This window comes from Cibotium barometz, chromosome 50 (assembly GCF_041138505.1).
Source record: "Cibotium barometz isolate CiBa-2024 chromosome 50, ASM4113850v1, whole genome shotgun sequence".
Classification (NCBI taxonomy): domain Eukaryota; kingdom Viridiplantae; phylum Streptophyta; class Polypodiopsida; order Cyatheales; family Cibotiaceae; genus Cibotium; species Cibotium barometz.
In genome coordinates this window covers 40434298-40449224 of record NC_141095.1, presented here as the reverse complement: position 1 = coordinate 40449224, position 14927 = coordinate 40434298, and the positions used below count along the sequence as shown (strand labels likewise).

The 14927-nt window shown below is 46.6% G+C and overlaps 1 protein-coding gene across 1 annotated transcript in view; it reads left to right on the top strand.

Annotated features, from left to right (window-relative positions):
* The first annotated feature begins 2966 nt into the window (after nt 1-2966).
* The window catches only part of LOC147610113 (mediator of RNA polymerase II transcription subunit 12-like), a 66727-nt gene continuing 54766 nt past the window's right edge, over nt 2967-14927 (top strand). Inside the window, exon 1 of the mRNA XM_086786944.1 lies at nt 2967-4257. Coding sequence (XP_086643070.1) covers nt 4127-4257 — 131 coding nt within the window. The 5' untranslated portion in view covers nt 2967-4126. The remainder of the gene's footprint in view (nt 4258-14927) is intronic.

Below are 14927 nucleotides of genomic sequence, written 5' to 3'. Positions count from 1 at the left end.
CTCTTGATGCACCCTCTCTCTCAGTCCACATAATTCTCTTTTTCCAAAAGAGAGACATTCAAATTTCTTTCTCTGGTGCATCTCTCTCTCTCCCTCCCTCCCTCTCTCTACCTTTCTCTCAGCCCAAACATACCCGCACATACAACCTCTCTCTCTCTCTCTCTCTCTCTCTCTCTCTCCCCCCACAGAGTTCTCTCTCTCCAATACAAAGATAATTTACTTTCTCTCTCAGGCGCATCTCTCTCTCTCTCTCTCTCTCTCTCTCTCTCTACCTTTCTCTCTCACCAGCTTCTCTCTCTCGCTCTCTCTCTCTCTCTCTCTCTCTCTCTCTCTCTTTATCACTTCATACACACATATACACATACACACACACCGGTGAACTTGCATGACAAATTTTTTGAGAAATATAATTAAGCTATTTTAATCACTTGAAATAGCATGTAGTGTTTTTGTAGACTTCGTTGTAATAATTTTGCAAGATAAAAATTTAAGGAGAAAAACGATAAATTGCTTGAGACATAAACTACAATGTATTGCAATAATAGTAATTAATTGCACTAACCTCCATGGCTATGCTCACTTGCCTCTTCTTGCCTCTATCCCCCTTAAGTGCCACTTTTCCACCAGTGTCCGTGCAGTCATGCAAGTCCATCTCCGCAATCACACGTCTTGCAAGCCCATTTTTGCAATCACACTTTCCACTATGGCCTTCTTCTCATGTGCAGGCATCTTGTCTGACAGACGCAACTTCACTGAGAACGTTATGCTCTGCAGGTGTGCCAGTAGAACAAATTTAAGACAGATTATGCAAAACCGATTAAAGCAAGCAAATTATGCAAAACCAATTAAAGCAAGCAAATTAAATATCTAGCCTTACAGCAATTCCATAACACTTCTTCTTCCTTACATTCAGTAGCATAGTCCCCGTCTGCGTAGTGTAAATGTCTAACCTTACCTTTTACGCCGAAAAATTACAACAATACAGAGAGGTTAACACTAATAACCACACAACTCCTTCATGATGAACTACACTTATATATCTAAGACGTTCCTCAAGCAACAGTAATACAACACTCACAAAGTGATTATACTGACCATGCACAAAGCCATAATCCAAGGATAATAAGCACTCAATGGTAATAGATAGAAATCCATGCGTCCACACCAATTACTATCATTTAAGACTTACATCCCATGCTTATCAACGTAGATCATGCCAATTAGTATCATTTAAGACTTATGTCAAATGCCCAGATATGTTAATCACTCTATTTAGTATCATCTAAGATTCATATCACTTGCATAATCATGTTAATCACACCAATAGGTCTAATTCAAGACATTATATATTGTATGCCCATCAATGTTAATAAACACACCAATTAATGCCGTAGAGCCATCGACGTTATCACACTAAATAGTATCATCTGAGATTCATGACTCATGCCATCAATGTTGCCAACATATCACAAAGACATCGTCTTCTTCTTCTTTATGTCCTTCTGCCTGACATCGCTACCATGCTAGAGACTATCTGGGCAGCAAGAAGATATTGTGGACGAAGCAATAGGTTAGGCGGAAGCTGGTGAGAAAGGGAAGAAGCATCATATATCATCAAGCACCCATGTGGCTGAAGGCAACCCAAACGCTACATGCCCATCGCCTTCTACTCCGAGGATACGCACTACTCTTTGGCCAAGGTATTGACCATGCTAGGCCGTTCTACGAAGTGGACAGAGAGCTGTATATGGACGAATGCCTGTTGTTAGAGGAGTGGAAAGGGCACTGGTGGCTGACGGAGGTGCCTTCGCTTGAAGATGGCGCCATAGATATTGCCTTCCAAGGCTACCCCATCATGGTGCGTGCTTCAACTACGACACCACCTTCATGGGCTCCCACTCCTCTCCGACGGGCCTCACTACCTTAAAGGATTCGTCCCTGTAAACCTCTACCCGCAAGAAGCAACAAAACCACTTCAAGCAGGCGGATAGGCTCTACCGCTTCTCGTTTCCCACAGTGCCCATGGGTGGGTGCTATTTCTAGTCTAAAGTGTATCACGAGATGTTTGTTTTGCAATCTCTCGGCCGTTTCCTTGCCACCACCATTGTGCAATGGTCCCCCACCCTTTGTCCGCCATATTGCACTCATAAGGATAAGAAACACCCAATTTGTATTTGATTCATCGAAGCAATTTCTCACCATGTATCTTTGTTCATTGTTGTTGAGTCCTTAGTATGGAGCCAAGCTGCCAAAGGAAGAGTTGGAGGGGTAGATGCAACTTCTTTGTTCGCTGCTGAGTCCTCAGTGTGGAGCCAAGCTGCCAAGGAAGAGCTGGAGGGGCAGATGTAGTTTCTTTGTTCGCTGTTGTTGAGTCCTCGGTGCGAAGTCAAGTTGCCAAGGAAGAGCTAGAGGAGCTGATGAAGGTGGGCAAGCCCATCGCCGCAGCAAACTGATTCAAAGGAGGAGGGGGAGAGCAAAGGGAAAGACTCCCAAGGAGATGGGGAATCCCGTATACCCATAGCCATTTGGAAAAAAAAGAGGAAAAAACTGCGGGCAGTTTGACACCTCGAGATTCCAATTTTGAAAAAAAAAGTAAAGACTCTTAAAAAAACGTCTCTCTAGGCTATCACTTTGAGATGCCTAAAAAACAGGACAAGTGGCATGTCAATGAAAGCCCTATAATATATATAGAGATTACATATATATATATATATAGAGAGAGAGAGAGAGAGACGTCCAAAGGGAAGAAAGAAAGATGTTAGGGAATGGAATACTCAAAGCAACGTTGGAAGAGGTGAGATGACTGACTGTGTGGATGCATGATATATGATGGATGGACGAGAGTTTTTTGGAGTTAATCTTCAAGTTAAGATGGGTTATTATAACTTCCGTGGGAGCTTGGGGGAATCCGAGTGTAGTGGGGCCGGCAGAAAAGGGGAGAAAATGAAGTGTGGGATGAAAAACGTTTGGGGAAGGGTATTTTGTTGAAGCTCTGTGTTGTGTGTGTGTCTGATCGTGGGCTGCTACTGCTACTGCTACTGCTTTCTCCTGCAACTGCTCTCCCTCTCTCTCTCTCTCTCTCTTTCCTCCCTTCCTTTCCCTTTTGTCTTTCCCCTGTTCCGTGCACCACGACACCGTCGCGCCCTATGCTTTCAGCCTCTCCAGAGACCTTTTCCCTCCGACCCCGGCCATCGCCAGATCAGACGCTTTTAAGCTCGCAGGCCCCCCTCGCTTTCCCATCTCCCCTCCGATTCCTGCCCTACTCGATTCACTCTCTTTATTCCCAATTCTGCACATCCCTCGTCCCCCTCTTCCCTTTGCCCCCAAACCCTAAGGCCGACGCGTTGGAGACTTGCAGGGTTTTTTGCGTGCCAGGCGCAGTGGAGTGCAGGGATTTTTACCTGGGGCAGAGCTGTCGGGGATCTGGGATCTGAAACGCACAGGGCTTGCTTTAGGGCAGTTTTGCGGCGGTCAGAGGAATCTCGTGCATTAAAGGCCTTCCGGACACTGTTGGTTTTCAACGAGGGCCGTAGGATCCCAGTACACTGTGACTAAGAATTCCGCTGCTGATTTCGGAAGTGCAAAGGTGAAGCTGGACATCTAGCTGTTAGCTTAGCACTAACAATTGCAGACTTACACAAGCAGTGCACGACCCTAGTCTACTCGGTCGTGAAGTGTGTGTGTTATGCTGTATACAATCACTCCGCTTTTTCTTCTAACGCAGCTACAGTAGCTTCGGTAAGAAGAGCATCATATCGTGGTGAATGTGGACTGCTGGGTGTCTTACACTCACGATCCGTCGTCACAGCTCGAAACTGAAATGAGCAAACTCAAAACGGTGCCTTTTTGCCTGGGCAGGGTCACTTAAGAAGGGACTCCATGAATGTACGGAAAGGGCAACACTTGCTAACTTCTAGCGGATTCTGACATATGGTGTAATTTATTTGACAAAGTTTCCTTAACCCAGAAGTCATCAACATACTTTAGGTGATGCTAAGATTGTGCTGGCACGTCGGCTATAGCAAAGCAGCATCTTCCTTAGTGCATGGCTCTGCAGGCATGCTTTGTTTGTGACATCTCACTGGACGACGTGCAGAAGGCAGTATGCCGGTAAAACTACGGAGAAATGCACAGGTATCCTGCTGTCGGTGGTGGTAGTGGAGTTGGAAATAGTGTGTCTGGTGGAGTTCCAAGGGAAGCTGTCCGGTCGGATTTGGGTTTTGCGACACCATCAACCTTCCCCTTGCCACCATCAAGGCAAGAGCATTTTTAAAATGGGTTTGATTCTGAAAAAGTTTAAGCTTTGTGTTATGTTATTACTTGTAGTTTGGTTGAGCCTTTTTTTTTTCATGAGGTGTTATTCCACTCCTAATCACACACGAGAATTTCACCCGGCTGCACACACCCTAGTACCACAAGGGGGTACTGCTCTTCCAAATAATGGCCACTTTGTAGGTAGTGGAGAAGGTGCGGGATGAACCCCACAAGTTCGCTGGGCCGATTGGAGTGAACACGCTTTTTTGGTAGAACTGAGTGTCGCAAGTTGAGTTGGATCTTTGATGTCCATGGCAGCCATTGTCCCTGATCCAGAGCGTGAGCGTGAAGGGCAAGCATTGCACAATGTTGTCGCCGCATGATCACCGAAGAGGAGGGTAGAAGCAAGTGTCAAGACGATCGAACGATGACCGCCTAAGGGGTGCGGATGGCAGTGTATGTGCCTACTTACACGCGATAACACATAGTAAGAGGTATCTCTAGGAAGACTTGAACCTAGGACCTCCCATAGAAAGTCCAAACTCTTATCAACTAGGCTACCACCTTGGGGACATGTTTTTGTAACAAAGCAATTTTCCACTAGCACATGTACACATTGGGGTTTAGGCACATGGGCTAGTGTGGACACATATTAGGGTAAGTGGCTGTATAAGTAACTTGGTGGACAGCTGTTGTACCTTAATGATCTTTTGATTACCTTTTACAACCTTTATGACATTACACACTAGATTTTCAGCTTTATTTCTCTAATCCAAGCTAAGCTAGGCTAAGCTAGACTAATCTAGGTTTAGCATTTTTTCAGTTTTTCTTTAAAGAGTAAGTGAAGTTTGTCTTCCAAAGATATAATTTTCGATTTTAAAGCATTATTATAGGGGCTAGGTTCTGGAGGACTATGTGTTGGCATGGATGGGGTAATATGTGAAGTGTATTTGTAAAGATACCATGTGTGAAAGCCTAATCAATTTAATATTTTCTGCTGGAGAGAGGGATATATCAGCACTAAGGATAAAAGAAGCAGACAAAGATTATGTTGGAACTGGGTCTCCGCCTCGAAACCCAACTGCCCTTGCCAGCTTTCTTTCCTTTTCTTTTTCTAGCGTTGTATTTCCTCAGCCAAAGGCCCACAGTATTAAACGAGATGCTTTCAAGGTATCTAGAGGCAGTAGTGCAGGACTGACATGTTTTACTCTGTTTAGCCTTTTGACACCATGCTGTGGGACAGAGATGCTGTATCCAGCATTTACACTTGCAGAGAAGCAGCCAAACTGAACCATCACGTGTGGACAGAGCAGGACAGACTAGGCTGGACAATGAATGTAGGCAAGTAGCCAGGAGGTGCATGATTATAGAAGTGCAGGTGGCATTTGTGAGTCCAGTTGGGGGACAGTTAGGGAGCTATTTGTCTGACTGATCATGTGACCAGCAGACTTGCTAATAAGCAGGGGCCTCTAGCATCTATGAAAAGTTCCCATCTTCTCCAATTCTCTCACCTGAGTGGCAGCAGCAGTAGCATTTCCAGTCCTTTCTTATCTGTCTTGGCAGTGTTGTGTTATCAAAACTGCCAAAATAGGGGGTCTCCTTCAGCATTTCCAGTCCCTCATTTTGGCAGCCTGAATTTTGTCGAGTCATCAGTGTTGGGGACTGCAGTCTGCAATAGAGCTTGACTGCAGTTTAGCAGATTGTTCACATATTGGAGCAGTGTACAGTTTGTTTCTGCCTATATTGGCCTGTCTTTGTGCGTATTCACATTGGTAACTCTACCATGAGGTCTACAAAGGGATGTTGGTTTGGTGTCTGAACTGGGATCTAAGTTTTTGGCTATTCAAACTAGCCTCTCTGGATAAACGGTGCTTGCATACCTAGTGGGCTGAATCCTGAGTGTAATGTGTGTGAAAATGGCATTTTGTCCAGCCCTAAAAAGGGGATTTTACTAGATTTAATAGGTTTTATTTCTTGTTTTTTGGGTCTTTGCTGGCCGACTGCCCCTTGTACTGGGCCAACCAGCAGCCCACATACTATATATAACTTCCTTCATTCAACAGTTGTACCACTTCATTGAACACATCAGGTACCACATCATCATCTGCTGCTGCGGGTGCTGCTGCCGGCGCCTGCACTACATCTGCTTTATTATCATCGCCTGCCAGCTCCAGCACATCAAGCGTTTTTACCTCAGCTTATGGGACAGCAGCCCTCTCTGCTACATAGAGCACACCAGCGTTTTACTTCAGCTCATGGGACAGCAGCCCTCTCTGCAACATAGAGCATACCAGCGTTTTACATCAGCTCACACCTTGGGACAGCAGCCCACTCTCTGCTACATTACAGCACATCAGCGTTTTATCATCAGTTCATATCTCGGTACAGCAGCCCACTCTCTCCTACAGTACATCAGCGTTTTCTTCTATAGTTCACCTCAGGACAGCAGCCCTCTCTGCTCACCATCTTACATCATTGGGACGGCAGCCCTCTCTGCTTATCTTCATCGACACCACTCGGGACGGCAGCCCTCTCTACTGCTCACCACCACTCAGGTATTGCAGCACCCTAGTTTGCACCACTTCCACCACTCGGTACGGCAGCCCGCTCTGCTCCTCACTACCACTCAGGTATTGGAGTGCCCTCGTCATCACCAAAGCCTGCACCACTCGGGACGGCAACCCTCTCTGCTCTTCATCACCCTCAAGTACCGTAGCACCCTTGTCACCAGAGTTTGCATCTTCCGCTGCCCACTACCACCTTGGATTGCCTCTGCATCCACCACCGTGAGCGAGCCTTCGACACCGACCACCTCTCGGAGTGCCTTTGTTTCACATCGACGACGCGAGCCTTCGTCATCGACCGTGCTTCAGCTCCGACACTGTCTTTGCTTTTGCACCGGTCTTCTACTCAGAGTCTCCTCACATCAGTGGACCTCTTGTACATATTTTCACTCACCATCATATATACACTCACTCACCCATTTCATGTTGTGTTGTTTTGCTCTGATCTCTCATACATCTGGTCCTTTCATCCTTTTTGTCCTGACATAATGTTCCTCCCCATTGACCTAGGTGAATTATTTGAGAGGCCTGATGCTGATTGGTTGTAGATGCTGCTCTCTCTAGTCCTTGCGAAGAGCCTCAGTTAAATTGGTTGTAGATGCTGCTCTCTCTAGTCCTTGCGAAGAGCCTCAGTTAAATTGTCAACACAATTTTTTGTTTTTCGGTAGAAAACCAAAGCAACATCTCCATACTAGTGATGATGACGCAGCAATCTCCATATACGCATTTGCCTCCATATCTTGGATTATTCCATGTTTCCAGCCAAAGTGATAGACTATGTAGTATAGTGAATGTACAGTGTTACTGTGCATCATGTCAGCTCGGAGCATGGGTTCTTTTGAAATGACCACGCAGTGGTTTTGCACTTGCATGGTCGTGGATGCTCTGCACCACTTCCATGTGACATGTTCTCGAGCATCCAGCAGATGAAGCCCAAACTCTAACTTTTTTCCATGCACAACTTGATACACCTTGGTTAGTGGTGGTGTGACAATTGTACGGTGCACCAGGTGTCAGAATACGCAGCGGAGATGATGGCCAAATCTGGGAACACAAGAGCAAAAGCAAAAACGCAGGCAGAAAAACAGCACAAGAGAGAGACAGATGTATTCGTGTAACTCTGCTCTATATACACAAGAAGATCCCGAGATATGATACAAATAAGGCATGGGGGCTGAGGACCTATATATACCTGCGTGGAAGGGCAGTCGGCCAGCACTAAAAGTGTCCACGACTGAAGAACGAGGTCCACGACTGCATAAATGCAGTCGGCCAGCTATCTGATGCCCACGACTGGTAAAAGGCAGTCGGCCAGCAGCCCTGAAGCCCACGACTGATCAAGACCCAGTCGGCCAGCACTGGGGTGCTCCCGGCATCATCTGGTAGCCCTCCCAAGCCTCAGAAAAAATGGGAAAAAATAGGGGAAAAATGCGGAGAGTGGGGAAAAATGGGAAAACACCTCATAAGGGCGGGCACACCCACAACAAAGGCCCTGGTGTATAAAACTAGACAGGAGATGACTTCTAACACCCCCTCTCAGCTCCTGGCTGTGAAACCAACCACTGGGAGCTGGGGTGCAGCCTGAGCAAATCCTGAGAGAGCGACTTCGTGAAGAGGTCCACCGTACTGTCCTCGACATCTTCTCAGAAGACTTCTCCGATGAAGCCTTCCCCTTGCCCGTGTTACGGCCTTTCGACCGTTGGCCAGTAAAGGCCTCCGAACCTCCATCCTGAGGAGGGTTCGTGAATCGTTCCTCCTGGTCCAGGACCATGGGCACAAGCTCCTCCCACGTGATGGTGCTGAGCCTGCCACTGGTAATCAAAGAGGAGTAAAATGCTGAGTACGAAGAGGGCAAATGTGACAGCAACGTGATGGCCATGTCCTCTGACGATATCTCCTTCCCAGCCTGGAGAACTTCCTGCTGAAGAGCCTGCAGCTTGTTAATATGCTCCCGCATCGTCGACGACTTTGCAGGGCTCATAACCCGCATCTGTACTTCCAAGGAAATCCTCTTCATGGGCGATACCCTGTTGTAAAGTGAGGCCAAATGCTGCCATATACCTCTGGCCAGCGTCATATGCTTTATATGATTGATTACCTGCGGTGTGCAGTTGAGGAAAATAAACGAACGGACCCTGGCGTTGACACGATCCCACATCTGTGTCTGGGCCTCCCGGTCCTTTCGGGTTGATGGTAACTCCCCTTCCTCTACTTCCGGCCGTGGAACACCAACAACGACGAAATCGGCGAGGTCATAGGACTCCAGAACGGATTCCATCATCACCTTCCATATGCCGTAGTTGCTCCCGTCCAACTGACGGTCCACCGGGAACGTGGGGAGTGTCGGGATCTTCACGTGTCTCTCGGCCATCTCATACAGATCTGCCATAGCGGGGATGTACTCTGAAAAGAGTGGGTGGGTGGGAACAAAGAAGAACTGATACCTGCAAGTGGCTGTCTAGCAAATCAGCCCGCCTTCCTGTTGCTTGTCCTCTTCAGTCCAGAACAGTCCACCAATCAGCCACAAAACAGTCCCCCTCTTGCTCACACAAATCCCAAGACCTATCTAGAGCCTAGGGCTCTGATACCATGTCAGAATACGCAGCGGAGACGATGGCCAAATCTGGGAACACAAGAGCAAAAGCAAAAACGCAGGCAGAAAAACAGCACAAGAGAGAGACAGATGTAGGCGTGTAACTCTGCTCTATATACACAAGAAGATCCCGAGATATGATACAAATAAGGCATGGGGGCTGAGGACCTATATATACCTCCCTGGAAGGGCAGTCGGCCAGCACTAAAAGTGTCCACGACTGAAGAAAGAGGTCCAAGACTGCAGTCGGCCAGCTATCTGATGCCCACGACTGGTAAAAGGTAGTCGGCCAGCAGCCCTGAAGCCCACGACTGATCAAGACCCAGTCGGCCAGCACTGGGGTGCTCCCGGCATCATCTGGCAGCCCTCCCAAGCCTCAAAAAAAATGGGAAAAATAGGGGAAAAATGCGGAGAGTGGGGAAAAATGGGAAAACACCTCATAAGGGCGGGCACACCCACAACAAAGGCCCTGGTGTATAAAACTAGACAGGAGATGACTTCTAACACCAGGGACGGAAGATGGCCTGGTCCCCATACTGGTATTCTTTTATTATCAGCTTTGATTCAATAGCCATCGCTCAGCACCTCAACATAAGCATGCATAAGTAAAAACTTTCTATCTTGCTTTTGTTTGCAGATGAAGCCCAAACCCTTCTTTTTTTCCTATGCAAAAAACGTTGGGCTCCTACATGAAGCCTTCTCTGTAGCACTTCTCGTGTGTTGTCCATACAGCCACAAACCGCTTGGACTTCACCACATGTATGTTGGAAGGTTGGCGATTTCGAGCGTGTGATCTATGGCTAGAAGGTGCCTTGGATTATCCCACAAGTGGAAGCATGGGAAGTTGAAGAGCCATATATAGGCTAGAGTGGCACCTTGTCATAGTTATCTCCTCCGGCTGGTGTTTTGGGAGGCAGCTCACCGGGAGATGGGAGCCCGATGGAGGGATGCTGCAGTGAATGTTGGGGGTGTTCGTGGTGCTCGATGGTGATGCGTCTCCTGAAAAGATGCAGGGGGGAAGAGAGCTTGAGCTCTTGCAAGCACACACACACACTCACAAAACCCTAATAGAGAACACACAAGGTGAGAGGCTGAAAATCTTCTTCTTCTCTACTCAACACTCAACACACCATATACAAGAATAAGAGTACGCAATAATATGAAAGGTACTCAACCAATACATACACGGGTTCTCTATAGTGTGAACCCGACTAAATGAGCTGGCGCTATAACTATGCCAGTCTCTAGAGTGGCTGTCACACAGCCTGTCATCCCACTGGCCGCATATCACCCAAGATCTCACCAACCATGCCAGTGGTGTAAGTGCGGGGCCTATCCCCCAGGCGGGTCATCAGTGTCCACCGCCTCACTAGAGCTCGATATCTCAACACTCCCCCTCGAGCTCAACTCCATCTCATGTACACCAAGCGAAGCCCTGAATCTGCGGAGCTTCTCTGTACCCAATGCTTTGGTGAAAATGTCAGCTACCTGATCCTCTGTGCTGACATAAACAAGGTCAAGGTCTCCTGCCAAGACCTTCTCTCTGACGAAGTGGTAGTGGACCTCTATGTGCTTCGTACGAGCATGAAAGATTGGGTTCCTGGCCAACTGTATACTACTAATGTTGTCACAGAAAATGACAACTTGTCTATCCACTGATAGACCCAAATCTGCAAGTAGCTTTCTCAACCAAGCTACCTCACATGCTGCCATAGCAGCTCCTCTGTACTCGGCCTCTGTACTCGATAGAGCAACCGTAGGTTGCTTCTTGCTGCTCCAAGTCACAGCAGCACTCCCCAAAGAAAACATGAATCCACTGGTAGATCTTCTGTCTGAGATACTACCAGCCCAATCAGCATCTGTGTACCCATGTACACATATCTCTGTCCCAGTCTCATAGAATAGTCCACAATGCAAAGTAGACCTCACATACCTCAGTATGCGTCTCACAGCATCCAAATGCGGTTTCCGTGGAACCTGCATAAACTGACTCACCAACCCAACAGCATAGCTCAAATCTGGTCTGGTGATCGTCATGTAGATCAAACTTCCTACTATGCTCCTGTACATAGTAGGATCCTCCAAGATCTCTCTTGAGTCTGCACTCAACTTGCCATTCTGATCCAATGGCACAGAAATAGGCTTACAGCCTGTCATACCATACTTGGACAACATGTCCAAGCCATACTGTCTCTGCAGTAATCCAATACCATGTGGTGACCTAATCACCTCAATGCCCAAGAAATATCTGAGCTCCCCCAGATCCTTCATCTCGAACTTCTGTCTAAGCAAGATCTTTACATCGAAGATCTCTGCATCATGGTCCCCCGTAATGATCAAGTCATCTACATAGATGACGACAAGCACAACTCCTCTATCACCATGTCTCACATACAGCGAGAAATCTGCATTGGCTACATGAAAGCCAATAGTGACAAGATATTCAGAAATCTTGTCAGACCATGCTCTTGGTGCTTGCTTTAAGCCATACAAGGCTTTCTTCAACCTGCAAACATGCTCGGGGTGACCCACATCCTCATATCCAGGTGGCTGCAACATATACACCTCTTCTTGCAAATCCCCATGCAAGAATGCATTCTTTACATCCATCTGATGTAAAGACCATTGCTTTGACGCAGCCACTGCTATCACAACTCTCACCGTTGCCATCTTGGCAACTGGGCTGAAAGTTTCCTCATAATCAATCCCATATGTCTGCGCATATCCTTTGGCTACCAATCTAGCCTTGTACCTGTTTATGCTTCCATCACTGTTATGTTTAACTTTGTACACCCACTTGCAGCCAATGGCTTTCTTGCCTTCAGGCAGTTGCACTAAATCCCAAGTTTCATTTCCATATAGTGCATCCATCTCCTCATCCATAGCTTTTTCCCAATTCACATTTCCAACAGCCTCATCAATGCATGTGGGCTCAACAACCTGCACAACCTTTGCCATATATGCATAGTGATGTGCCACATAACCATCATATGTAAATCTCTGCACAGGATTTTTCACTCTCCCAGATCTTCGCAGCTTTTTATTCATGGCTTCCATAGCCTTCTTTACACCAGGTGTTCTCATAGCTGGGATCCCAAGCTCCTCATCAAGGCTCATATCTGAGCCACTAGACTCTCCATCAACATGAGAATGCCCTGCAGAAATGTCAGGCATACCAAGGGGCTCAACCACTTTCTCCTTTCCTTTACGTGATGTACTAACCACATTTGCAGGGCTGGTATTATGACGCAGCCTGCCACTCCATGGTCTATCAACAGACCCACTAGATGAGGACTCTCCTGGTCCACTCAAAGACTGTGATTGCTGACCTGCATTCTGTGCAACCACACTTCCACTCAAATCAGCCCCAACAGCTTCTTTTTCAGCAGCATACCAGCTGCTCATCTCATCAAAGACAACATCCCTGCTTACCCTCAACTCACGTGTAGCAGGGTTATAACACCTGTATCCCTTTTGCTCAAGGGAATATCCAATAAACACACATTTTTCAGCTTTCGGATCCAGCTTGGTTCTCAGCTCATCTGGCACATGCACATATGCAATGCATCCAAAAACTTTCAGATGAGATAAATCTGGTTTTCTGCCAGTAAACCTCTCCTCTGGAGTTACATCATGTATGGCTGCAGTTGGAGTCCTGTTCATGATGTATACTGCTGTAGAAACAGCCTCAGCCCAATAGCAATGCGGCATATTTTTCTCTTCCATCAATGCCCGCGCAATCTCAGCAATGTGCCTGTTTTTCCGCTCAGCAACTCCATTTTGCTGCGGAGTATATCTACATGTGAACTGTCTCCGAATACCATTCTTCTTCAAGAATTCAGAGAACTCATTGGAGAAGTACTCTCCCCCTCCATCTGACCTTAGGCACTTTACATATTTTCCTGTTTGCTTTTCAACCAAAAACCTGAAATTCTGAAAGTGAGTGAAAACCTCACTCTTCTCCTTCATGAAATATACCCACACTTTCCTTGTGTGGTCATCAATGAAAAGTGACATAGTACCTGCAGCCTCCCATAGACACGGTCTTCGTAGGACCCCATACATCTGAGTGCACAAGATCTAGTGCATTTCTACTCACATATCTGTTACGTGGAAACACATGCTTTGTTTGCTTCCCAAATTGGCATGCTTCACATATTTTCTGCATACCTTCCACTTTAAATTTTGGCAGCCCTGTCACAATTCCTTTTGTCTGCATAGACTTCAATCTCTGCACATTCACATGACCAATCCTTTTATGCCATATGTCTGTGTCTGCAACAACTCCTGAACCATTTGCAAACATCGCAGCACTCATCTCAGGCATGTCTACATCCAACGTAAACATTCTGCCCACTCTGTTGCCTTTTGCAACCAACCTGCACTTGTCTTTGAAATCTTCAACATAACACCCATCAGGGTTAAACCGAACCTGCAAACCCTGCTCAATCATCTGGCCAACTGAAACCAGATTCTTTGTTATGTTCGGTACATGAAGTACATCTGCAAGGTACTTCACTTTGCCATCCTGCATAGACAATGGCACATCTCCAATGTGGGCAATTGGATGAGCAGTGTCATCCCCTGTTTCCACAAAACCTGGTCTTTCCGGGTTTTTCATCTCCTTGAACCACTCTCCATGACTCGTCATGTGGTTCGAAGCACCTGAATCTACATACCATACATTATCTTTTTGTGCTGCATCAACATTTTCAGACATGGCATTTACAACATGCTGCATAACAAACAACCTTTCATTATCCTCATTATTTCTGCTTGAGGATGCATAGTTGTTTTGCTGCACTTTCCCATTTTGCATGTCAGCCTGCTTCTTATAACATTCTGACTGCACATGTCCAGGCTTACCACAATAGTAGCATTCACGTGCATCATTATATTGCCTTTGCCAATTTCCACGGCCTCTTTGACTCCCCCTGCCTCTGAATTTGCCTCTTCCACCTGCGTGTTGTTGTTGTTGATTCTGGGACTGTTGTTGCTGCTGCTGCTGCTGTCCAAAATTCTGATTACCTGTTCGGCCACCTCCTTGACCGCGTCCACGGCCTCCTCTATCTCGTCCTCTTCCTGAACTCGTGTAGAAGGCCTGTTGCTCTGAACTGTTTTTGCTTTGTGAAGACTGTTGGTCTTCACCCAAGCTCTTCTCTTCGATAATCAGCATAGACACCAAATCTGTAAAGTTGGGAATGTTTTCTCGAGTCTGAATAGACGTCTTGAACGCCTTGTATTGTGGCCCGAGACCACGTAGACAGACTTCCACCTTGTCATCATCATCTACTGACACACCAATAGATGCAAGGGATTCCACAATGCCCTTTATCTTCAGCGCATAGTCATTCACAGACATGCTCTTTTTCTCCACAGTGTGAAGTTCATTCTTCAACTGTATCTTACGTGCCTTGGTGTTTGTTTCATAAAGCTTTACCAAGGTGTCCCACGCCTCCTTGGGGGACTTGGCATCCTGAATGTGCCCAATCATGGTGTCCTGTATACTAATGGAG